Genomic DNA, 25,777 nt, shown 5'->3' on the forward strand with positions numbered 1-25,777 from the left:
ACTTATGGAACTGGAGGCCCAAAGAGGTGAAGGACCTTGCTTAAGGTCACCCAGCAAACCAGCATCATAGTGAGGAATAGAACCCCAGGTCTCCTGACTCCCAGTCCAGTGCACTATCCATCACAGCACACTGCCTCCCTGAGTTTCTCACAGCCAGTACTCCTGCCCTGTTCCCTACAGAGCCCAAGCTGGGACAGGCTGGCACTAGAGTAGCCAGGAACTCTGACACAGCTAGTGCTCCTTCCCCATTCCTTCCATGTGGAATGTCAAGCCCAACGACAAGCTCTGCTTTCCCCAAATATAAAATCTTGGGTTGCAGTGGCTGTGCTGTCATTTCCAGCCTCGTCCAAGCAGCCTCCTCAGACTTTCCTCCCTTCTTGTGTCTGCTCCCTGCAGCCTTCCCGGATATCCTAGGATGCTTCCTTTTCATCATCTGTCTACAGAGCCTCTGAATTCTCATCCTGCTCCTCCTCACCTTGTCCTCCCCACCCCACCCCCTTTATTGGTGTGTGACTGAGCTGTTGCTGAAGCTCTCAGAGGGGAGTTTACACTGCACTCCTTTCCACAACGTCACTCTTAGATCTGATCTACATTACAGACCTATAATCCATAGAACTAAATCTCTCAGGGCTGTGAAAAATCCACACCCCCGAGAGATGTAGTTATACTGACCTACCTTCCCATGTAGACGGCGCGGTATCAATGGGAGAGCGTCTCCTGGTCACATAGCTACCACCTCTTGCAGAGGTGGCTTTATTATGCTGACCACAGAGCATTCTCTGGTTGGCAGAGATTCATAGACACTAAGGTCAGAAGGGACCATTATGATCATCTAGTCTGACCTCAAAAAGAAAAGGAGTACTTGTGGCACCTTAGAGACTAACCAATTTATTAGAGCATAAGCTTTCGTGAGCTACAGCTCACTTCATCAGATGCATATCGTGGAAACTGCAGCAGACTTTATATATACACAGAGAATATGAACCAATACCTCCTCCCACCCCACTGTCCTGCCTCCTGCACAATGCAGGCCGCAGAATCTCACCCACCCACTCCTGCGAAAAACCTTTCACCTATGTCTGAGCTACTGAAGTCCACAAATCGTGGCTTAAAGACTTCAAGGAGCAGAGAATCCTCCAGCAGGTGACCCGTGCCCCATGCTGCAGAGGAAGGCGAAAAACCCCCAGAGCCTCTGCCAATCTGCCCTGGAGGAAAATTTCTTCCCAACCCCAAATATGGCCATCAGCTGAACCCTGAACATATGGGCAAGATTCACCAGCCAGATACCCAGGAAAGAATTCTCTGTAGTAACTCAGATCCCACCTCATCTAACACCCCATCATAGGCCATTGGTCCTATTTACCATGAATAGTTAAAGATCAATTAATTACCAAAATCATGTTATCCCATCATACCATCTCCTCCATAAACTTATCGAGTTTAATCTTAAAGCCAGATAGGTCTTTTGCCCCCACTGCTTCCCTTGGAAGGCTGTTCCAGAACTTCACCAGACATGCTACAGCGGCACAGCTGCATCAGTGCCGCAATTCTGCTGCAGCACTGTATGTGTAGACAAGCCCTCAGAAACCACAGCAGCAGCAACGGCAAAGTTATCACAGCTTTGCTTTCTTCAGAGGCCCGTGGGAAGAATGAAATGATAGACCATTGTGAGAGGACAGTACAGAAGTCCCCATCTGGGGTTGGTGATTCACATTTTCCTGGCCCCACGCAAAGCTCAAAGGCCAGCTAACGGCCTGAGCTTTGATCGAGAAGATAGAAGTCTACACACAAAAAACAAAAAATATTATGTCTCATTCTAGGGTGAAAGTTGGGTAATTTTTTATTCTCAACTCTATTCCTTAGGAAGGACCTACTGCTGACCCGAAATACGCAGACCAAACATTCTCAAGAGCAGCAAAAACATGGGAGGAAATACAAATTCCAAACCAAAATCCTTTAACTTAATTTGCACTTCAATTAAATTAAAATGCCTTTGTCCAAATCAGAACTACCTTATGTAAGTGTATTCACCCCTGGTTAGGAAAATAGGACTTGTGTATAATCAGAAACAGGACCAGTCTCACAGCTGCTGAGAATAAACACAGCTGGGAACATTCATCTCTCTTATTATTATTTGTATTACCATAGCGCTGGCCTAGGGACCAATCAAGGACCAGGACCTCACTGTGCTAGGCTCTGCACGAACACAGAACAAAAAGATGGTCCCAGTCCCAAAGAGCTCACAATCTGAGACAAGAGACAACAGCTGGATACAGACAAACAGATGTGGGGGTATAAGAAGACAATGAGAAAACATTGGTCAGCACTCTAGGACAGGTAGTGGTTTCAGAATGCAAGTAGCCTGACCATTGTCAAGATTTTGGAGGCATCACAGCAAAGATTGTAGAGGGTTTTGAAGGAGGACAATGGAAGTAGCTTTGTGCATGTTTTTAGGAAGCTCTTTCCAAGTGTGAGGAGCAGCATGGGAGAATGCACAAAGGTGCTTGTTTGAAAATGTAACAAGTGAGGAATGGTGGCAAGAGTTCACATTTTTGCTAACGAACCAGAGCTGATAGGTGGGGTAGACTAGGCTGAGAAAAAATGATGAAAGCAGCGGTACAGATGGATAAGAGAGCCTTTATCTTAGAAATTAGAGTAACAGCCGTGTTAGTCTGTATTCGCAAAAAGAAAAGGAGTACTTGTGGCACCTTAGAGACTAACCAATTTATTTGAGCATAAGCTTTCGTGAACTACAGCTCACTTCATCGGATGCATACTTCGAGACACCACTGACTTCCTGAGGAAACTACAATCCATCAGTGATTTTCCTGATAACACCATCCTGGCCACTAAGATCACCGATGGATTGTAGTTTCCTCAGGAAGTCAGTGGTGTCTCGAAGTATGCATCCGATGAAGTGAGCTGTAGTTCACGAAAGCTTATGCTCAAATAAATTGGTTAGTCTCTAAGGTGCCACAAGTCCTCCTTGCTTTTTTTGCCTCTGTCTTCACTAACAAGGTCAGCTCCCAGACTGCTGCGCTGGGCATCACAAAATGGGGAAGAGATGGCCAGCCCTCGGTGGAGATAGAGGTGGTTAGGGACTATTTAGAAAAGCTGGACGTGCACAAGTCCATGGGGCCGGACGAGTTGCATCCGAGAGTGCTGAAGGAATTGGCGGCTGTGATTGCAGAGCCATTGGCCATTATCTTTGAAAACTCGTGGCGAACCGGGGAAGTCCCGGATGACTGGAAAAAGGCAAATGTAGTGCCAATCTTTAAAAAAGGGAAGAAGGAGGATCCTGGGAACTACAGGCCAGTCAGCCTCACCTCAGTCCCTGGAAAAATCATGGAGCAGGTCCTCAAAGAATCAATCCTGAAGCACTTGCATGAGAGGAAAGTGATCAGGAACAGCCAGCATGGATTCACCAAGGGAAGGTCATGCCTGACTAATCTAATCGCCTTTTATGATGAGATTACTGGTTCTGTGATGAAGGGAAAGCAGTGGATGTATTGTTTCTTGACTTTAGCAAAGCTTTTGACACGGTCTCCCACAGTATTCTTGTCAGCAAGTTAAGGAAGTATGGGCTGGATGAATGCACTATAAGGTGGGTAGAAAGCTGGCTAGATTGTCGGGCTCAACGGGTAGTGATCAATGGCTCCATGTCTAGTTGGCAGCCGGTATCAAGTGGAGTGCCCCAAGGGTCGGTCCTGGGGCCGGTTTTGTTCAATATCTTCATAAATGATCTGGAGGATGGTGTGGATTGCACTCTCAGCAAATTTGCGGATGATACTAAACTGGGAGGAGTGGTAGATACGCTGGAGGGGAGGGATAGGATACAGAAGGACCTAGACAAATTGGAGGATTGGGCCAAAAGAAATCTGATGAGGTTCAATAAGGATAAGTGCAGGGTCCTGCACTTAGGACGGAAGAATCCAATGCACCACTACAGACTAGGGACCGAATGGCTAGGCAGCAGGTCTGCGGAAAAGGACCTAGGGGTGACAGTGGACGAGAAGCTGGATATGAGTCAGCAGTGTGCCCTTGTTGCCAAGAAGGCCAATGGCATTTTGGGATGTATAAGTAGGGGCATAGCGAGCAGATCGAGGGACGTGATCGTTCCCCTCTATTCGACATTGGTGAGGCCTCATCTGGAGTACTGTGTCCAGTTTTGGGCCCCACACTTCAAGAAGGATGTGGATAAATTGAAGAGAGACCAGCGAAGGGCAACAAAAATGATTAGGGGTCTGGAACACATGACTTATGAGGAGAGGCTGAGGGAGCTGGGATTGTTTAGCCTGCAGAAGAGAAGAATGAGGGGGGATTTGATAGCTGCTTTCAACTACCTGAAAGGGAGTTCCAAAGAGGATGGCTCTAGACTGTTCTCAATGGTAGCAGATGACAGAACGAGGAGTAATGGTCTCAAGTTGCAGTGGGAGAGGTTTAGATTGGATATTAGGAAAATCTTTTTCACTAAGAGGGTGGTGAAACACTGGAATGCGTTACCTAGGGAGGTGGTAGAATCTCCTTCCTTAGAGGTTTTTAAGGTCAGGCTTGACAAAGCCCTGGCTGGGATGATTTAACTGGGAATTGGTCCTGCTTCGAGCAGGGGGTTGGACTAGATGACCTTCTGGGGTCCCTTCCAACCCTGATATTCTATGATTCTATGAGTAGACCTTTGCACCAGTGATTCTGCACCCCTACAAAGCTATGCAGGGGCCTTAGAAGCAGCGATGCAAGTCAGGGGAGCCCTCAGGGGCTATTACCTATTTAGTTCTTGTAATCTTTTTCTCTGCCAGTCACTCAAGCTTCTTGATTATATTTCTTGCTCTTCTCTAAGCTACTATCAGTTTTTCTATATCTTTCAGGTAGTTACATGCCCAGAACTAAACACAGGTTGCAATGGTCACAGCTGAGCTGTACAGAGGACTATCCCCTTTTTGTACCATGCAATGCTCTTATGAATCATAGAATCATAGAATATCAGGGTTGGAAGGGACCTCAGGAGCTCATCTAGTCCAACCCCCTGCTCGAAGCAGGACCAATTCCCAGTTAAATCATCCCAGCCAGGGCTTTGTAAAGCCTGACCTTAAAAACCTCTAAGGAAGGAGATTCTACCACCTCCCTAGGTAACGCATTCCAGTGTTTTACCACCCTCCTAGTAAAAAAGATTTTCCTAATATCCAACCTAAACCTCCCCCACTGCAACTTGAGACCATTACTCCTTGTCCTGTCCTCTTCTACCACTGAGAATAGTCTAGAACCATCCTCTCTGGAACCACCTCTCAGGTAGTTGAAAGCAGCTATCAAATCCCCCCACATTCTTCTCTTCTGCAGACTAAACAATCCCAGTTCCCTCAGCCTCTCCTCATAACTCATGTGTTCCAGTCCCCTAATCATTTTTGTTGCCCTTCGCTGGACTCTCTCCAATTTATCCACATCCTTCTTGAAGTGTGGGGCCCAAAACTGGACACAGTACTCCAGATGAGGCCTCACCAATGTCGACTAGAGGGGGATGATCACGTCCCTCGATCTGCTCGCTATGCCCCTACTTATACATCCCAAAATGCCATTGGCCTTCTTGGCTACATGGGCACACTGCTGACTCATATCCAGCTTCTCGTCCACTGTCACCCCTAGGTCCTTTTCTGCAGAACTGCTGCCTAGCCATTCAGTCCCTAGTCTGTAGCTGTGCATTGGGTTCTTCCGTCCTAAGTGCAGGACCCTGCACTTATCCTTATTGAACCTCATCAGATTTCTTTTGGCCCAATCCTCCAATTTGTCTAGGTCCCTCTGTATCCTATCCCTGCCTTCCAGCGTATCTACCACTCCTCCCAGTTTAGTATCATCCGCAAATTTGCTGAGAGTGCAATCCACACCATCCTCCAGATCATTTATGAAGATAATGAAGAAAACCGGCCCCAGGACCGACCCCTGGGGCACTCCACTTGACACCGGCTGCCAACTAGAAACGGAGCCATTGATCACTACCCGTTGAGCCCGACAATCTAGCCAACTTTCTACCCACCTTATAGTGCATTCATCCAGCCCATACTTCTTTAACTTGCTGACAAGAATACTGTGGGAGACGGTGTCAAAAGCTTTGCTAAAGTCAAATGCAACTCAAATACAAATGACTACAACTCAAAATGGTAATGTCCAATCCACCACTAGAAACACCTCCATTCAGTAATAATTGTGAATTACTTATTGAGATCTGCCAATTAGCTAGTTCTTGATTATGCTCAAATAAATTGGTTAGTCTCTAAGGTGCCACAAGTACTCCTTTTCTTTTTGCATGTACATTAAAAAATAGCATCCTGGTTATTGATACTGTAAAGTGCTGTGAAGTACTAAGTCAAACACCTTACAAAAGTCTATGCGATTACCTTTGTCTATCAAACTTCTAATCTCATAAAAGTTGAATCAAGTTTGTCTGTCAAGACTATTTTCTATAAAACCACGTTGATTGGCATTAATTATATTCCTGTCTTTTAACTAGTTATTAATGAAATCCCGTGTTAGTTTTTGTATCTTTTTACCTGGGACTGATGTCAGGCTATCATTACCCAGATTGTTCCACTTGGTCTTTTTGAACACCACCACATTAGATCTCTTCCAGTCTTCTGGAATTTCCCCAGTATTCCAAGATTTACTAAAAAATGAATATCAGCCAGAGATCTCCTCAGCCACCTCTTTTAGGATTCTTGAGTGCAAGTTATTTGGGCTTGTGCATTTAAAAATGCCTATACCTGATAAATGTTGTTTAGCATCCTTTGTTACTAATGGACTGGAAAATGGTTCAGCCGCCTCATCTGATATGACTAAATCATCTTCCTTCTTTCAAAAGACAAAACAGAAATATTAAACGTTGCTGCATAATTGCCAACAATTTTACTATCTCCATCTAGTAACAAGCCTGTACCACTGCTATAATTTTTGTTCTTAATAAACCTAACTCTTTCACTTAGACCATCCAGTGGGCTCCTCAAAAATCTTGAGGAGAGCTGAAATTTGGCATTTTATTTATTCTGGTTCAAAATGAATCACCTGCTGACACCCTGTCATTGTGACAATGATAAAGAATTACAGAAAGAGTCACTTTCTTCTAACACTGAACAAAGAACTTTAATAGAAGAAGAAACAATATTATCCCTAAAGTTTCTCTCCGTTTCACTGCAAAGTTTCTGCCTAGAACTTTGCCCAGACTCCTACTTGCCTGGATTCTTGCTACATATCCTCACATCAGCCTGAATTATAGATCACAACAGACTGTAAAGTACAAGTTATGGTACAGAGTGTAAAATGGCCAGACAGAAAAAGCAGATTCTGAAGTAGGAAATGTTTCTGCCAGATGTTGAACATAACAGATGATAGATATGTTTTCTGCTATGTGTAATATTCCAGCTGATTATAAAAGGAAGGCTACACGACAATGCCATCTAGAAGCCTCATCATGTATTGAGAAAAGGTGAAAAGAAAAGGAGTACTTGTGGCACCTTAGAGACTAACCAATTTATTTGAGCATAAGCTTTCGTGAGCTACAGCTCACTTCATCGGATATGAGCTGTAGCTCACGAAAGCTTATGCTCAGATAAATTGGTTTGTCTCTAAGGTGCCACAAGTACTCCTTTTCTTTTTGCGAATACAGACTAACACGGCTGTTACTCTGAAACCTGAGAAAAGGTGAAGACTTAAATTTTGCTGCAGGCTGCTCTGTGAAAAAGGTTGCCATGCTGATGTCAATGTTTGGCTGAAGCTCAGCTCCAGGGTGTGTACATTGATGATGTGAAACCTCATGCCAATGTGCTACAGGTGTCACCTGGTATCTACTCAGGTCACCAGGATGATAAATCAGAGGTGCCAGCACCAGAATGGAGAGCAACTGTTAGCTCTAGCAGGAACCACCCTGCTGTCAAACAACCACGCCACCACCAAACATGGGCTAAGAATCAGTCTCTCCTCACGTGCCCCCATAAGAGACTCTCTGCTCTAGACTTATTGCTGTGAGGTTCCTCCCAGCTGTGTACCAAGAGTCCCCAGGATTTGAGAACTCCTTGTGTCCTGCTGCAGCAGCACCTTCATATCCCCTCATGTCCTTACCCCCCAGCAGGGCACCCTCACACCTTTATGCCCCTCCACACACTTGCCCTTTTTTGCCCATTCCCTGCCCTGTGTTGAGAGGTCTCATGGCAAGACTTCTACCACCAGAAGCACCCTCTGCAAGAAACACCCCCGTGTCACTGAAAAATGAGAAGAACCTTGAGGGTGACATGATCCCCCGGGGGCTAATTTCACACATACCTGCTTTCTTCAAACTGCAGTGAAACAACAACTGGGAACCCTCTGGGCTGACATTCACATAACACAGCCTCAGGGCCAAAGGTCATAAACATCTTGCCTCCTCTCTTTTCTTTACAGACACAGCAAGTCGTTCTTCCCCTCCCCCATCAACACACACACACACACACACACACACACACACAGAGTGGCTCAGGATCACTTGTCAGTGCCCCTCTACACTGTCTGAGAAACTGAACTCCAAGATGAAAATTGTGTGCTAATTTCACAATAGGAAAGGAACGTAGACAACTGCATGCAGCAGAGACCAAAATAAATCTATTTGACGATGAATTTATCGTCTCAGAACATATGCATCGAGTTCTGTAATGAGAAATTAATGTGACTGTGTAGTCTGTGCTGCTCTGAGATGCATCTGGCTGCAGGAGGGTCTCAAAATTAGTTCACTCCAGAATGACAAATCTTAATGAGTATAAACATCTTATGAATATTCATTAACTTGTCAAACTTTTGTTTGTGGTGAGCCTGACATCAGAGCCATTTGAACAGCTCCCCAAAGTTCCTCTCCCCCACCTCCTTCCTAGAGGCGGATTTTGCTTTCTAAGTTCAGAGCAACTCATTTTTGTTCTTACCCTTTGGCTCGTCCATCAGTGCCAGTGTTCTCTCCCCTCCTTTCTCAGCCTCTGCGGGCTCTGAGCTGCTTAGTGAGAGGTGCACATGAAACAGAGCTATTTAACGGTCCATGGCTGTGGGAGGGGTTAGTTTAACTCTGCATGACTCAGAAGGAACTTAATGAAAAACCACAGGGTGACCTGCTTCTAAGGCAGAAATTAACTCATGAATGCAACCTGCTTCAGCCCCAGGCTTCCACTAAGAGTGCCACAAAGTGTTTGGTAATAGTATGCAAAAGCTGCCAAAGAGAATACCTTGTTCCTTCCCCTTTTGGGACGGAAGTAGAGGCAGATATATCTCTCGCTGTGCTGGCACTTTTCAAAGAAAAACAGCGTCCTGGACATAAACAGAAAGCAATTATTCATCAGTCTTTGAAGTCATCTAACACGCAGACTCCCTCCGCTCTGGCCAGACTGTATATGAGAGGAAGAGCTACTCTTAAAAGGAGATAACTTTGCCCTTCCTCACTTCCATCTGCTACATTTCACCACCTAGATCCAAACACACAAGAAAAATGGAAAGTACAGCTGGGAAAGGAGGGGGGAAAAAAAAAAAGGTTGATTTATAATTAATTTTTGCAAACTTTGCTGCATCCACCAATTCCAATCACAACCGTACAAATCTGGGCTCCTCATCCCACAGACACTCATCTTCTGTGCCCTGGCCCCTCACCTTCACACACTTAGAGCTCCTGCAGAGAGGAAGGGTTGGTTTACTATTTGGCTTGTGACACATTCACCCTGCTTCAAAGAATGGCTAAACCCTGAAAAATGACTATAAAAATACTTTGCAGCCTGTTTATCATCTCTTTGTAATCCCAGGAGCAGTAACAAAGATTCTGCAGACCACATTCTGCCCTTTATACCTGTGCAACCTCATTATATTAACTGTTGTCAGTAAAGTCTGCACATACATCCCTGAATAAAGAGAGGTAGCAGATCTGTCCAGGAAGAAGGGGTAATTTTTAGACACTTTTCAGAAAGAAACCACACATTAAATAGGTGGGCTATACCACCACCAATGTTGGTAACTGGGCAGTAATCCATACTCAGAATCCATTCTGTCACTAACAAACATACCATAGAGAGCATCTAGTCCATTCACCCCAGGGCCAGTGCAAAGCTTCAGTATATCCATGATTGCTTTGTTCAGTCTGGGGTTAAACATTCTAAGCACTGAGGCTTCCACTACTTCCGCTGGGAGACTATTCCACAGTATGAAATATCTTGTTGTCCAGAAATGTTTCTGGAGGTTCCTCCTAAATTATCCTTGTCTTAATTATATCCTATTGCTCCTAGTTCTCTCTCTTTGGAATACTTACGTAATTAACATCCATCAGTACAGGCACTGGAGGGTTCCTGTACAGAGGGGGTTATTGTGCACAAAGGGGGGCTCCATCCACTGCCCATGTACCCACCACTTGCATCCTCACCTCTCCACCTGCCACTCACCTCCCTCCTCAGTCCCCTACCTGCTGCTCGCCTCCTCTTACCCACCCACCCGCCGCTTGCCTCCTGCATCCCTCCTCAGTCCCCCACCTGCCGCTCGCCTCCTGACTCCCCTGCCACAGACTCTCCCCTGCCAGCCATGAGAACCCCCGCTCACTGGTGGCTCACCTCCTGCCTCCTCACCCTGCTGCTGTCTCGCTGCTTGCCTCCTTAGTCCCCTGCCAGGCCCCCACCACCACTTGCCTTGCCGCTCGCCTCCTCACCGCCCTGCCCGCTGCTCACCTCGCCTCCTCACCTGTGTGTCCCACCTGTGTCTCTAGAGAGGCCGCGCATGCAGGAGCGACAGTGAGGAAGGGGAGGGGCTGATGCTCCCCCTCCCCAGTAAACTGCCATGGCCACAGGGAACCCCTCCTGGTGGCTGCATTTGAGAAACGAGGGGTCTATGGAACTTCCCCATGGCCCAGAGAGGGGGAGGGCAGACTCTGTAGCCTCACATAACGTGCTAATTTAGACTCAGTCTGGAAGGGGAAGCGGGATCCAGCTTTTGCTATTTGACTTGTTTTCTTCCTCTGTTTATGGATAGAATTTTAAGTGTTTGTTACAAACTATGGAAAGGCAACCGTAGCTCCTATGTTACTGAGGTTTCTATAAAGAAAACAAACTCCCAAAGGCAGAAAAGCATTTGTACTCTGATCAGGTTCCCGACAATCTGGGGAGGAAGTTTTAAAATACAAAAATAAAAAAAAAAGAGGAAACGAGATGTAATTTCCACACAGCTCAGGGTCTGGAGGGAGAATTCAGCCGGAAATCAGAACAAAGCTGACAAATGGCTGCCAATCTCCTACTACTGGGGGTGCTGAAAACCAGAGTTGACTGCATCTGAAATAGCAGGAGAAATTTTTCCTACACCCAGCTAGTGATCACCTTAAATGCTGAAGTCTGTTTATCACAAGCCTTTATTATTTTATCACAATTAGCATAATTGCAGATGAACTATTTATTCACACAAGTGTCCAGTCCCTTCTTTCTAGCCTTACTAAGCTATTTGCCTCAATATCCTGCTCCAGTAGATTCCACAGATTAATTGTATGACATATAAACAATTTTTTTTAGTTTAAAATTTGCCAGGAGATAGGACATGCTGCCTTAAAATCCAAGCACAGACTGGAATTTAGGACATGCTAGCTTGATGTCCAGGGAACAGGAGAGGAGGGAGGAATGGAGAAGGTTACACTGGAAGCCAGAGAGAATCCTTCCCGAAGGAGAGCAGGGAAGGAAACAGCCACAGAAAAGTGTGGTGGATGGGAGCTTGGAACAAATCTGCAGGAATTAAAACCCAGTGAGATGATCTCTGGCGATTAAATGGGTATGAAGGTTTCTGAAACAATTAATCATGAAGTAGAGAACAGAAGGTGCCTTTTCCAGTCCCTAATGCAATATTAAATAGATCCACATTGTCTTTGCTTGCAGCAGGTTGCAGAGAAGGAGGGGAAGAGGGAAGTTATGCATGCAGCTGTGGTAAGCACTTTCTACATATTTCAGAAGCAAAGCCAGGTGGCAGATTCAAGAATCTGTCTACAGGTCAACGCTGGCCTTGACAGAGGAACACTTCACACATTCCTGCATGTAAAGTCAAGAACCGCTTCCTTGTTTCACCACCAAAGATCAGCAGTCAGAACCACCCCAGGAAGAAGGGCAACAGGGACACATTCTCATATGGTTGTGACGTTGCACTCCATACGATTTTATGAAAATATGCTAATAAGTGTGAATACAATGTAACTGGAATATGCTTCATGCAAAAGGTCACTTGTGAGGTATCATTACAAAATTTATAATCTGAGTGTGGTCATCCTATTTGTATAAAGGAATCACTTTTGTATCTGAAACTAGAAATATGAAATACAACTCTGAGGCCCTATTGTAATTATGCAAAGTGCAGGTCATTAATGGTGGTTTGGAATCTTGATGGCTCCCATCAACTAGGACAATTGACTATGGATGGCTCTGTTTACTTGCAAGCCTTCCTGTGAGTTAGGCTGGGAAGAATGTCACTTGGTACTGGAATCCATCTTAAACCTGGTGCTTTTCCATTTAGAAGGAGGGGTGGGAACCCAGAGAGGGACAAAGGATTCCCTCCTTGTGCAAAAGATATATAAGGGGGTGGAACCGAACAAAGTGGGCTGCAGTCATGAGAAATCCCCTAGCTGCTATCTGAGCTGGAACAAGGATTGTACCAGGGGAAAGGATTTGGCCCAGACTAGAAGGAGGCTAGTCTGTCAAAGAAGCTTATTGGAACATCTCCGAGGGTGAGATTTGCCCGCATTTAATTTTCTACTGTATTAGACTTAGACTTGGGGTGTTTTATTTTATTTTGCTTAGTAATTCACTTTGTTCTGTCTGTTATTACTTGGAACCACTTAAATCCTACTTTTTGTATTTAATAAAATCACTTTTTACATATTAATTAACCCAGAATATGTATTAATACCTGGGGGAGGGGAGGGCAAACAGCTGTGGATATCTCTATCAGTGTTATAGAGGGTGAACAATTTATGAGTTTACCCTGTATAAGCTTTACACAGGGTAAAACGGATTTATTTGGGGTTTGGATTCCATTGGAGCTGGGTATCTGAGTGCTGGAGACAGGAGCACTTCTTAAGCTGTTTTCAGGTAAGCCTGCAGCTTGTGGGGGACGTGGTTCAGACTTGGATCTGTGTTTGCAGCAGGCAAGCGTGTCTGGCTCAAACAAGGCAAGTTACTGAAGTCCCAGCCTGGCAGGGAAAACGGGCTCAAAGGTAGTCCCAGCACATCAGGTGGCAGTCCCAAAAGGGTTTCTGTGATCCAGCCCGTCACAATGGTATCACTAAAAACAGAGATTAGAAATGGTAAATTCTGAGAAAGACAAAGAACATGCTTAGAGGCTGGGAGGAGGAGACTTCCGTACAAGGGGAGATTAAAGAGGCTAGGACTAATTTACTTTTGGGAAGGAGAAGACCAAGAGGAAACATGATAGGATACAGAATAATGCATGGCCTAGGAAAGTTTGTTAGAAATCATGTTCCCCAAGCCTATAACATAAAAACAAGGGAGCGCTCAATGAAATTAAAAAGCAAGAAATTTGTAATGAATAAAGAAAATCTCTTTGTGTTGTGTATAATTAACCTAGGACGACATTTGCTTTAACAGGATGTTACTTAGCAAAAGCCCATCTTCATATGTGCTAGATGCAATATTCATCAAGTGAATATTAAACAATTATCACTGAGATATATAAAACAGTCTTACCAGTACTGAGGCAAGCTTCAGTGAGACGGATGAACTTGTTTTGTGTGCACAGAATATTCATTTCTGTAAAGACACATGAAGCAATAGTCAATAGCAACTCATAGGACATAAGCTAGCAAGCCGGGGGACAGAACACGTTTAGGGTTCCTGGTCCATTGTTTCAGCTGTTCCATCATCCTGGGTCTGAGATGTATTAACACTTTGTATTAGGCCATCTGCTCCGCTTTCCTCTCTTCCCCTTGAAGGAACAGAGACCTCCAGGGAAGTAGCTAAGCAGCCCAGAAGCCACCTGCTGGTTTTGAAGAGGAAACAATTACTGGAGAAGCTCCATGTTTCACAGGACAGGATGAAAGAGCAGGAAGCAGACAAGGCCGAGCACCAATGCTCTTCTAACAGACTGAGCAGGAGGAGAGGATCAGGAATCACTCTGCTCCCTCCTTCCTTCCTTTGGAAAAAAAATGCAGTGGCTCCACTCCCTCCTCTGGAACAACTAGTCTCACTGGGGCTGCTCAGCTCCTTCTCTTAGAGGAGCCTCTCCACTCCTTCAAGGCAAGGGAAGAAGGAGAAAGATGAAGAGAGGAAGAGGAGCAACTGGGAGGCTGCATATCTTTCAAGTGCAAAGAGAGCCATGGGAGCAACAGCAGCAAATGTGTCCATCCTAAGTGGAAAAGGGGAGAGGAAAACAGGAAGAAACGGCATTCATTGTATTATTTTTGGGGAAGTGTCATGTGGTTGCTTGCCCCTTTAAGGGGAACTGGGGCCTCAGCCTCACCTGTGAGGATATCAGCTCACCTCCCAAGGTGTCTAGTGATGAAAGAAGGTCATGTGATTAACTCAGGCCAGACCTGGGGGAGATAACACTCCAGCTAAAAGGGTGCCAGCCAGGAGAGCCTGGGGAACTATAGCTGGTAGGAAAAAGCACACGTAGGTGAGAGCTGTAATAAGCAGGAGGCTCCTGTCTGAGACTTGTGCTTAGAGCTTTGCGCCTGACAAAACACTCCAGTTAGAAAGGGGTAGGAGTGGCGGGGGGGGGGGGACAGAAGACTGCAGAGACCCTGTGGATCCAAGGGGGTGCTGGGAAGAGCAGTGGAAGAGGTTGGTCTGCTGACCTCTTAGAGCCTGAGATTTGACCAAGCTGGCAGAGGCCTGTGAAAGAACTCCAGATAGAAAGGGCTGGGAGTTGCTTATTTTGGCCCTTTATTTTGAAGATAATTTTGAATTACTTAAACAACGAGGAGTCCGGTGGGACCTTAAAGACTAAGATTTATTTGGGCATAAGCTTTTGTGGGTAAAAAACCCACTTCTTCAGATGCATGGAGTGAAAATTACAGATACAGGCATAAATATATTGGCACATGAAGAGAAGGGAATTACCTTACAAGTGGAGAACCAGTGTTGATCACATCCACCGTGACTGAATTGGCCTTGTCAGCACTGGTTCTCCACTTGTGCGGTAGGTCCCTTCTCTTCACGTGCCAATATATTTATGCCTGATCTGTAATTTTCACTCCATGCATCTGAAGAAGTGGGTTTTTTATCCACAAAAGCTTATGCCCAAATAAATCTGTTCGTCTTTAAGGTGCCACTGGACTCCTCGTTGTTTTTGTGGATACAGACCAACACGGCTACCTCTCTGATATTTAAAGGAGTACTTGTGGCACCTTAGAGACTAACAAATTTATTTGAGCATAAGCTACAGCTCATGAAAGCTCATGCTCAAATAAATTGGTTAGTCTCTAAGGTGCCACGAGTACTCCTTTTCTTTTTGCGAATACAGACTAACATGGCTGCTATTCTGAAATCTGATATTTAAATTACTTGTTAATAAACCTGGGCCTTGAGAAGGGATGTTATTGGACAGAAACCCTTTATAATTATTTCTGGGAACCTGAACAGAAGGGGAAACTGAGGAGGGTGCTGCAATCCCATTTGAGGCCACAAGGGGATATTTGGAGGTGGCTGACCCTGCTACAGGAAGCACTAGTGTACTGGGGGAGAATTAATTATTGCTTTCATAAATTTTAAGGCCTGAAGGGACTATTTGATTACCTAGTCTGTAGGTTTTCAAACTTCAGGGCTCCCATCACCCTGCATAACCTGTTCTGTGTAGGATTGCCAGGTGTCCAGTTTTTGACTGGAACACCCAGTTGAAAAGGACCCTTGTGGCTCCAGTCAGCACCGCTGACCAGGCCGTTAAAAGTCCGGTTGGCAGCACAGGGGGGCTAGGGAAGGATCCCTGCCTGCTGTGGCTCCGCGCGGCTCTCTGAAGCAGTGGTATGTCCCCACTCCAGCTTCTATGTGTAGGGGAAGCCCGGGGGCTCCACATACTGCCCCCGCCCCAAGTGTCGGTTCTGCAACTCCCATTGGCCGGGAACCACGGCCAATGGGAGCTGCACCTGCAGATAGGGCAGCATGCAGAGTCGCCTGGCCAAGCCTTCATGTAGGAACCGGCGTGGGGACATGCTGCTGCTTCCAGGAGCTGCTTGAGGTAAACACCGCCCAGAACCTGCACCCCTGACCTACTCCTGCACCCCAACCCTCTTCCCCAGCCCTGATCCCCCTCCCAACCCCTTGGTCCCAGGCTGGTGCAGCCACCTACACCCCAAACCCCTCATCCCCACCTCATCCTAGAGTCTGCACGCCCAGCATTCATACACTCCCCCACCGCACCTCAATCCCCTGCCCAGAGCCCTCTCCCGCCCTCCAAACCCCTCAGCCCTAGTCCGAAACCCCCTCCTGCACTCCAAATCCCTCATCTCCAGCCCCATACCAGAGCCCCAGCTGGAGCCCTCACCCCCCACACTGCAACCCCTCACCCCAGCCCAGAGCCTCCTCCCATGCCCTGAACCCCTCATTTCTGGCCCCCTCCTGGAACCCGCACTCCCCAGCCCAGAGCCCATACCCTCCTGCCACAGCCCAGAGATAAATCCACCACTTCCCTTAGTAGTTTGTTCCAATGATTAATCCCCCTCACTGCTAAACACTTGTGCCTTACTTCTAATTTTAATTTGTCCAGCTTTAAATTCCAGCCAGTGGTTCTTCTTACATCTTTCTCCAAATTAAACAGCTCTTTAGTACCCGCAACTGTTTGCCTGTGAAGGCTCATAACTTCAACCTATTTCAGTGGAAATCAGCAGTCTACATATCTTTGAGATCTAGGCTTAGACACTGATCAAGTCACCTCTCAATCTTCTGCCTGAAAAACTAAACAGATTGAGCTCTTACACAGAGAGTTAAAGACATTTTTTCCAGCCCTTTAATAATTTATGGCTCTCCTCTGTGCCTTCTCCAATTTTCAATATCCTTTTGAAAATATGTGCACCAATGCCATTTGCAGAGGTAAAAATCACCTCCCTACTTCAATCACTAGTACTACTCCTGTTTATATATCCACTTTGCATTTGGCTATATTAAAAATGCATATTTAATGGGTCCAGCAGTTTACGAAGTGATCCAGATTGCTCTGTATGATCACCCTGTCCTCATCATTTGTCATTCTACAAAATCATTTGTCAATTTTATATTACCTTCCAGATCATTGATTAAAAATAATGAATAGTGTTGAGTCCAAAAAAATTAGAAACATCTATTCAGTGATGATTTCTCAACGACAACTACTTTTTGAGATCCGTCAGTTAGCTAATTTTTAATGCATTTAGCCTCTCAAGGACTTTCAAGTGGTGTCTATAGGTTGTCCAAGTTTTGGACCCAAACAAACAGTGTTGGAACGATAATGCCTTGATAAACAAGAAGCTTGGTATCTGTTCGAATGTCGTGATCTTCAAAGACCCTGTGCTGTAAACGAGAAAAAGCTACACTGGCACAGCTCAGGCAGTGTTGAATTTCTGCATCAACATCTGCCTTGGATGAAAGAGGACTTCCAAGGTAGAAGAAGTGATCGACTTTCTACAGTGCCACTCCATTGATTTTGATAGATGGGGCATGTAATACCTCATTTGGAGAGGGCTGATAGTGTCAGTCTTAATATCAAGAAGACTAAGAAGAAGTGCTCTAAGACATGCGTAAGCATCGGCAAACACATTCAAGATAGTTTGAAGATCTTTCTCAGAGTGGGCAAAGGTTGCGTTGTCATCAGCATACTTAAGATCCACAATAGATGTTGTGAAAAATCTTAGTCTTGGCTTTCAGCCTGCTAAGCCTGAAAAGCTTTCCATCCATTCTGTAAGTGATTTCAATGCCAGCTGTAACGTTGCCTTCATAAGATTCTGAAGATCAAAGTGGAAGACAAGCGCACCAATATCAGTGTTCTGGAAGAGGCAAAGAGCAAGATCAAGGCAATGATCATCCGTCAGCAAGTCCACTGGACTGGTCACGTTGTCCGGATGCCAGACCATTGCCTCCCAAAACAGGTCCTGCTCTCTCAGCTGAAAGAATGGTACCATAATGTGGGTGGACAACAGAAGCATTATAAGGACTTGCTGAAGGACAACCTTAAAAAAAATATAATATTGACATCGATACTTGGGAGACACTTGCCCAGGATCACTTAAAATAGAGTGAAGTCCTACGTGATGGTCCCCTGCATTTTGAACTTGCTCGCTGACAAGCTGAAGAGGACAGAGGCGCAGGAGGAAGGAGAGACTGATCTCCAGTCATGGTCAAGAGCTTCCTCCTGAGCCTGAAAACATCTGCCCTCATTGTAATAGAACTTGTGGGTCAAGGATTAGCCTTATTAGCCACCTGAGGACCTATAACTCCCATGGAAGATGATCATACTCGGTAATGAATGATCGCCCATCATCAATGCATTTAGCATGTCCTTTTTTATACTATATAGTGCTAATCTTAGGAGTAGTATTAACATATCCAGGGCAGAATTAATTGTATTATTTTAGGAACTGCAGGAATGTATTTAGGGAGCAGCATTTTTACTTTTTTAAAAATACTTCTAAACAACTTTAAAAATCTCTTTTCCACAATAGTCTGACAATCCAGACCTGTGGTCCTTTTCAGTTCACTGCTATATGTTCATGTGGTCACTGTCACATTTAATCTGTCAGGAGCTGAAAGTGTACCTAGGGAAGCTAGTGGGGAGCAGGATATTCATAAAATCCTAGAAGATAAGGGTTGGAAGAGACCTCAGGAGGTCATCTAGTCCAACCCCCTGCTCAAAGCAGGACCAACCCCAATTAAATCATCCCAGCCAGGGCTTTATCAAGCTGGATATTAAAAACCTCTAAGGATGGAGATTCCACCACCCTCCTAGGGAAACAGTGTTTCCTAATATCCAACTTAGACCTCCCCCACTGCAACCTGAGACCATTGTTCCTTGTTCTGTCTTCTGCCACCACTGAGAACAGCCGAGCTCCATCCTCTTTGGAATCCCCCTTCAAGTAGTTGAAGGCTGCTATCGAATCCCCCCCTCACTGTTCTCTTCTGCAGACTAAACCCCAGATCCCTCAGCCTCTCCTCATAAGTTATGTGCCACAGCCCTCGAATCATTTTCGTTGCCTTCCGCTGGACTCTCTCCAATTTGTCCATATCCTTTCTGTAGTTGGTGGGGAGGGGGGCCTAAACTGGACACAATACTCCAGCTTAGAGACTAATCAATTTATTTGAGCATGAGCTTTCGTGAGCTACAGCTCACTTCATCGGATGCATACCGTGGAATTTGCACACACAAATTCACTCTCCTGCTGGTGATAACCTGGATTTGTGCAGGAAATAGCCCAACTTGATTATCATGCACATTGTGTAAAGAGTTGTCACTTTGGATGGGCTATCACCAGCAGGAGAGTGAATTTGGGGGGGGGGGGTGGAGGGTGAGAAAACCTGGATTTGTGCTGGAAATGGCCCACCTGATGATCACTTTAGATAAGCTATTACCAGCAGGACAGTGGGGTGGGAGGGGGTATTGTTTCATATTCTCTGTGTATATATAAAGTCTGCTGCAGTTTCCACGGTATGCATCCGATGAAGTGAGCTGTAGCTCACGAAAGCTCATGCTCAAATAAATTGGTTAGTCTCTAAGGTGCCACAAGTACTCCTTTTCTTTTTGCGAATACAGACTAACACGGCTGTTACTCTGAATACTCCAGCTGTGGCCTCACCAGTCCTGAATATAGGGGAATAGTCACTTCCCTCAATCTGCTGGCAATGCTTCTAATAATAAAGTCCAATATGCCTTCTTAGCAACACGGGCACACTGCTGAATCATATCCAGCTTCTCATCCACTGTAATCCCCAGGTCCTTTTCTGCAGAACTGCTGCTTAGCCAGTCAGTCCCCAGCCTGTAGCAGGGCATGGGATTCTTCCGCCCTAAGTCCAGGACTCTGTACTTGTCCTTGATAAACCTCAGATTTCTTTTTGCCCAATCCTCCAATTTGTCTAGGTCACTCTGAGGTATCCTACCCTCCAAGGTATCTACCTCTCCCCCCATCTTAGTGTCATCCGCAAACTTGCTGAGGTGCAATCCATTCCATCATCCAGAATATTAATGAAGATGTTGAATAAAACTGGCCTCAGGACTGACCCCTGGGGCACTCCACTTGATACCGGCTGCCAATTAGACATCGAGCCATTGATTACTACCTGTTGAGCCCAACGATCTATACTTCTTTAACTTGCTGGCAAGTATACTGTGGGAGACCGTATCAAAAGCTTTGAAGGGAGTCAGGGAAACATGGGTGGTGACAGGAGAGTCTGGCAGCTTGGAAAGGAATTATTGGGGGCAATGAAGAATTTTTGAGGGAATCCCAGTGCAGACTCACCCATTGTGGCCCTACTTCCTGTTACGATCTGAAAAGCCCAGGCCACAGCTTGCCAGCAAGGCCCTGAGATGACAAACTCCTTCCTCTGCTTAACTCTGTCTTTTCCATCTGCCTGTGCACCAGCAGGGGAAGCATTGAGTAGAGGAGGCAGCACCTCTGTCTGCACTAAATGTCAACTCAACAGCAGATTCCATGGGGGCTGGAGGAGTCAGTGCAGGAGAATCTACACTGAGTCCCTGCAACCCAGCTGGTGCAGGAAGGACTTTAACAGGGAGGTTCCCAGCCACTGGCATATTCTTAATTTTAGGACTGTAAACAGAAGCGAGTCCTAATTCAGCTCCTTTCCCTCAGATGGGGCCAGGCCCCAGAGTTTGAAATGTCTGCTCTAGATCATAGACTAAATGGTTTTCATCTGTTTTTAATGTGTAATTTTTATGATCAAATGTTTTCTAGCATAAGGAACCCAAACAAATTAAATACTTTAGGCCTCATTCTTCTCTCAAGTGTTACCCCAGTGTCACTCAACTGCCCTCAGCAGAGGTGATCATGACTGAACCTAGTGTAAGTGAAGGATAATCAATTCTGGGGAGCAGAATGCTAAAAAAAAGTCTCAGATTTAAGGATCACTAATTCAAAGTTGGTTTGACGATTTGCCTTCAAACTACAGTAGAATGAAAATAAGTTTAGCATGTTAACTGCTGACATGCCAAACTTAAGCTGATAATTTTCTGAGACAGGAAGAAGGGAGTGAATATAGGGCTCATAATGGAACCCTGCTTGCAACCTTAATTATGGAACTTCTATAGACTGGTTTTATATTCAGGGCGATCTTTAAGACACCTAATACAACAAGTTTCAGAGTAGCAGCTGTGTTAGTCTGTATTCACAAAAAGAAAAGGAGTACTTGTGGCACCTTAGAGACTAACCAATTTATTTGAGCATAAGCTTTCGTGAGCTACAGCTCACTTCATCGGATGCATAAAGTGGAAAATGCAGTGAGAATTTTTTATACACACAGACTATGAAAAAAATGGGTGTTTATCACTTCAAAAGGTTTTCTCTCCCCCCACCCCACTCTCCTGCTGGTAATAGCTTATCTAAAGTGATCACTCTCCTTACAATGTGTATGATAATCAAGGTGGGCTATTTCCAGCACAAATCCAGGGTTTAACAAGAACGTCTGAGGAACAGTGGGGGGGGGGGGGTAGGAGAAAACAAGGGGAAATAGGTTACCTTGCATAATGATTTAGCCACTCCCAGTCTCTATTCAAGCTTAAGTTAATTCTATCCATTTTGCAAATGAATTCCAATTCAGCAGTCTCTCGCTGGAGTCTGGTTTTGAAGTTTTTCTGTTGTAACAGCGCAACTTCCATGTCTGTAATCGCGTGACCAGAGAGATTGAAGTGTTCTCTGACTGGTTTATGAATGTTATAATTCTTGACATCTGATTTGTGTCCATTTATTCTTTTACGTAGAGACTGTCCAGTTTGATCAATGTACATGGCAGAGGGGCATTGCTGGCACATGATCGCGTCTATCACGTTGGCAGATGTGCAGGTGAATGAGCCTCTGATAGCGTGGCTGATGTTATTAGGCCCTGTGATGGTGTCCCCTGAATAGATATGTGGGCACAGTTGGCAATGGGCTTTGTTGCAAGGATAGGTTCCTGGGTTAGTGGTTCTGTTGTGTGGTATGTAGTTGCTGGTGAGTATTTGCTTCAGGTTGGGGGGCTGTCTGTAGGCAAGGACTGGCCTGTCTCCCAAGATCTGTGAGAGTGATGGATCGTTCTTCAGAATAGGTTATAGATCCTTGATAATGCGTTGGAGAGGTTTTAGTTGGGGGCTGAAGGTGACGGGTAGTGGCGTTCTGCTATTTTCTTTGTTAGGCCTGTCCTGTAGTAGGTGACTTCTGGGTACCCTTCTGGCTCTGTCAATCTGTTTCTTCACTTCAGCAGGTAGGTATTGTACTTCTAAGAATGCTTGATAGAGATCTTGTAGGTGTTTGTCTGAGGGGTTGGAGCAAATGCGGTTGTATTGTAGAGCTTGGCTGTAGACAATGGACCGTGTGGTGTGGGTGAAAGCTGGAGGCATGTAGGTAGGAATAAGAGTCAGTAGGTTTCCGGTATAGGGTGGTGTTTATGTGACCATTGCTTATTAGCACCATAGTGTCCAGGAAGTGGATCTCTTGTGTGGACTGGTCCAGGCTGAGGTTGACGGTGGGATGGAAATTGTTGAAATCATGGTGGAATTCCTCAAGGGCTTCTTTTCCATGGGTCCAGATGATGAAGATGTCATCAGTATAGTGCAAGTAGAGTAGGGGCATTAGGGGACGAGAGCTGAGGAAGCGTTGTTCTAAGTCAGCCATAAAACATGTTGCCATGCTGTGGGGCCACATGGGTACCCATAGCAGTGCTGTTGATTTGACAAAGGAGGTGCTGTTGTCATCACGAATAGGTCGGAATATGAACAAGAGGCTGCTTGGCAGCTCTCCAACACCACTTTCTACAAGCCATTACCGTCTGATCCCACTGAGGATTACCAAAAAAAACTATACCATTTCCTCAAGAAACTCTCTGAAAAAGCACAAGATCAAATCCGCACAGACACACCCCTGGAACCGCGACCTGGGATATTCTATCTACTACCCAAGATCCATAAACCTGGAAATCCTGGGAGCCCCATCATCTCAGGCATTGGCACCCTGACAGCAGGATTGTCTGGCTATGTAGACTCCTGCCTCAGGCCCTACGCTACCAGCACTCCCAGCTATCTTCGAGACACCACTGACTTCCTAAGGAAACTACAGTCCATCGGTGATCTTCCTGAAAATACCATCCTGGCCACTATGGATGTAGAAGCCCTCTACACCAACATTCCACACAAAGATGGACTACAAGCTGTCAGGAACAGTATCCCCGATAATGTCACGGCAAACCTGGTGGCTGAATTTTGTGACTTTGTCCTCACCCATAACTATTTCACATTCGGGACAATGTATACCTTCAAATCAGCGGCACTGCTATGGGTACCCGCATGGCCCCACAGTATGCCAACATTTTTATGGCTGACTTAGAACAACGCTTCCTCAGCTCTCGTCCCCTAATGCCCCTACTCTACTTGCACTATACTGATGACATCTTCATCATCTGGACCCATGGAAAAGAAGCCCTTGAGGAATTCCACCATGATATCAACAGTTTCCATCCCACCGTCAACCTCAGCCTGGACCAGTCCACACAAGAGATCCACTTCCTGGACACTACGGTGCTAATAAGCGATGGTCACATAAACACCACCCTATACCGGTAACCTACTGACAGCTATTCCTACCTACATGCCTCCAGCTTTCACCCAGACTACACCACATGGTCCATTGTCTACACACATTGTGTAAAGAGTTGTCACTTTGGATGGGCTATCACCAGCAGGAGAGTGAATTTGTGTGGGGGGGTGGAGGGTGAGAAAACCTGGATTTGTGCTGGAAATGGCCCAACCTGATGATCACTTTAGATAAGCTATTACCAGCAGGACAGTGGGGTGGGAGGAGGTATTGTTTCATATTCTCTGTGTGTATATAAAGTCTGCTGCAGTTTCCACGGTATGCATCCGATGAAGTGAGCTGTAGCTCACGAAAGCTCATGCTCAAATAAATTGGTTAGTCTCTAAGGTGCCACAAGTACTCCTTTTCTTTTTGCGAATACAGACTAACACGGCTGTTACTCTGAAACCTAGATTTTAACAGACTCCACAGTGATCCTATAGATTTTAAATTCCTTAATTTCTCCCTTCAGGCTGTTTCTAAATAACTCCATAATTTTCTCCTTTCTTGATATTCAGTGTCAGGTTATCTGGGAGAGCATCCCCTGAAGTGGTGTCAAATTTGAGATTATCATCACAGCAGTTAAAGCTCTAAACCCTATTTTCACTCCATTGTGACTGTCTCAAAAAAAAAACAAACCCACAAACAAAAAAAAAACTCTCATTGGGCTGAAATTTCTCATGCTTTATCTTTATTTTTAATTTTTTTGCTGCATTCAAAGCTCACTCTCAGTCCATGAATAAGATCATAAGCGTAGGGGACAATTTCCTGGCGCAAGTGCTAGAGGAGCCAACTAGGGGGGGCGCTTTTCTTGACCTGCTGCTCACAAACCGGGTAGAATTAGTGGGGGAAGCAAAAGTGGATGGGAATCTGGGAGGCAGTGACCATGAGTTGGTTGAGTTCAGGATCCTGACGCAGGGAAGAAAGGTAAGCAGCAGGATACGGACCCTGGACTTCAGGAAAGCAGACTTCGACTCCCTCAGGGAACGGATGGCCAGGATCCCCTGGGGGACTAACTTGAAGGGGAAAGGAGTCCAGGAGAGCTGGCTGTATTTCAAGGAATCCCTGTTGAGGTTACAGGGACAAACCATCCCAATGAGTTGAAAGAATAGTAAATATGGCAGGCGACCAGCTTGGCTTAATGGTGAAATCCTAGCGGATCTTAAACATAAAAAAGAAGCTTACAAGAAGTGGAAGGTTGGACATATGACCAGGGAAGAGTATAAAAATATTGCTCAGGCATGTAGGAATGTTATCAGGAGGGCCAAATCGCACCTGGAGCTGCAGCTAGCCAGAGATGTCAAGAGTAACAAGAAGGGTTTCTTCAGGTATGTTGGCAACAAGAAGAAAGCCAAGGAATGTGTGGGCCCCTTACTGAATGAGGGAGGCAACCTAGTGACAGAGGATGTGGAAAAAGCTAATGTACTCAATGCTTTTTTTGCCTCTGTTTTCACTAACAAGGTCAGCTCCCAGACTGCTGCGCTGGGCATCACAAAATGGGGAAGAGATGGCCAGCCCTCGGTGGAGATAAGAGGTGGTTAGGGACTATTTAGAAAAGCTGGACGTGCACAAGTCCATGGGGCCGGACGAGTTGCATCCGAGAGTACTGAAGGAATTGGCGGCTGTGATTGCAGAGCCATTGGCCATTATCTTTGAAAACTCGTGGCGAACCGGGGAAGTCCCGGATGACTGGAAAAAGGCAAATGTAGTGCCAATCTTTAAAAAAGGGAAGAAGGAGGATCCTGGGAACTACAGGCCAGTCAGCCTCACTTCAGTCCCTGGAAAAATCATAGGTCCTCAAAGAATCAATCCTGAAGCACTTGCATGAGAGGAAGGTGATCAGGAACAGCCAGCATGGATTCACCAAGGGAAGGTCATGCCTGACTAATCTAATCGCCTTTTATGATGAGATTACTGGTTCTGTGGATGAAGGGAAAGCAGTGGATGTATTGTTTCTTGACTTTAGCAAAGCTTTTGACACGGTCTCCCACAGTATTCTTGTCAGCAAGTTAAGGAAGTATG

General features: G+C 45.5%; 1 protein-coding gene and 1 long non-coding RNA gene across 4 annotated transcripts in view; both read right to left on the reverse strand.

Moving 5' to 3' along the window:
* ENTPD1 (ectonucleoside triphosphate diphosphohydrolase 1) overlaps positions 1-9,301 on the reverse strand; it is a 77,542-nt gene extending 68,241 nt beyond the window's left edge. The window contains exon 1 of one of the 3 annotated variants that reach the window (XM_073354698.1): positions 9,225-9,301. Coding sequence is in view for 2 of the 3 variants with exons in the window: in XM_073354696.1 (XP_073210797.1) it covers positions 8,931-8,946 (16 nt within the window). In the remaining variant the exon portion in view is untranslated. Of the gene's footprint in view, positions 1-8,930; positions 8,994-9,224 lie in introns of those variants that run through there. The other 2 variants (XM_073354696.1, XM_073354697.1) reach the window with 2 other exon arrangements.
* A 2,077-nt stretch (positions 9,302-11,378) lies between these two features.
* Positions 11,379-25,777, reverse strand: part of LOC144930758 (uncharacterized) — a 28,667-nt gene continuing 14,268 nt past the window's right edge. The window contains exons 2-3 of the long non-coding RNA XR_013636114.1: positions 13,707-13,769; positions 11,379-13,284 (exon numbers count right to left, since the gene is read on the reverse strand). This is a non-coding gene — a long non-coding RNA (uncharacterized LOC144930758). The remainder of the gene's footprint in view (positions 13,285-13,706; positions 13,770-25,777) is intronic.

Source organism: Lepidochelys kempii, chromosome 7 (genome assembly GCF_965140285.1).
Source record: "Lepidochelys kempii isolate rLepKem1 chromosome 7, rLepKem1.hap1, whole genome shotgun sequence".
In the NCBI taxonomy this organism is placed as follows: Eukaryota; Metazoa; Chordata; order Testudines; family Cheloniidae; genus Lepidochelys; species Lepidochelys kempii.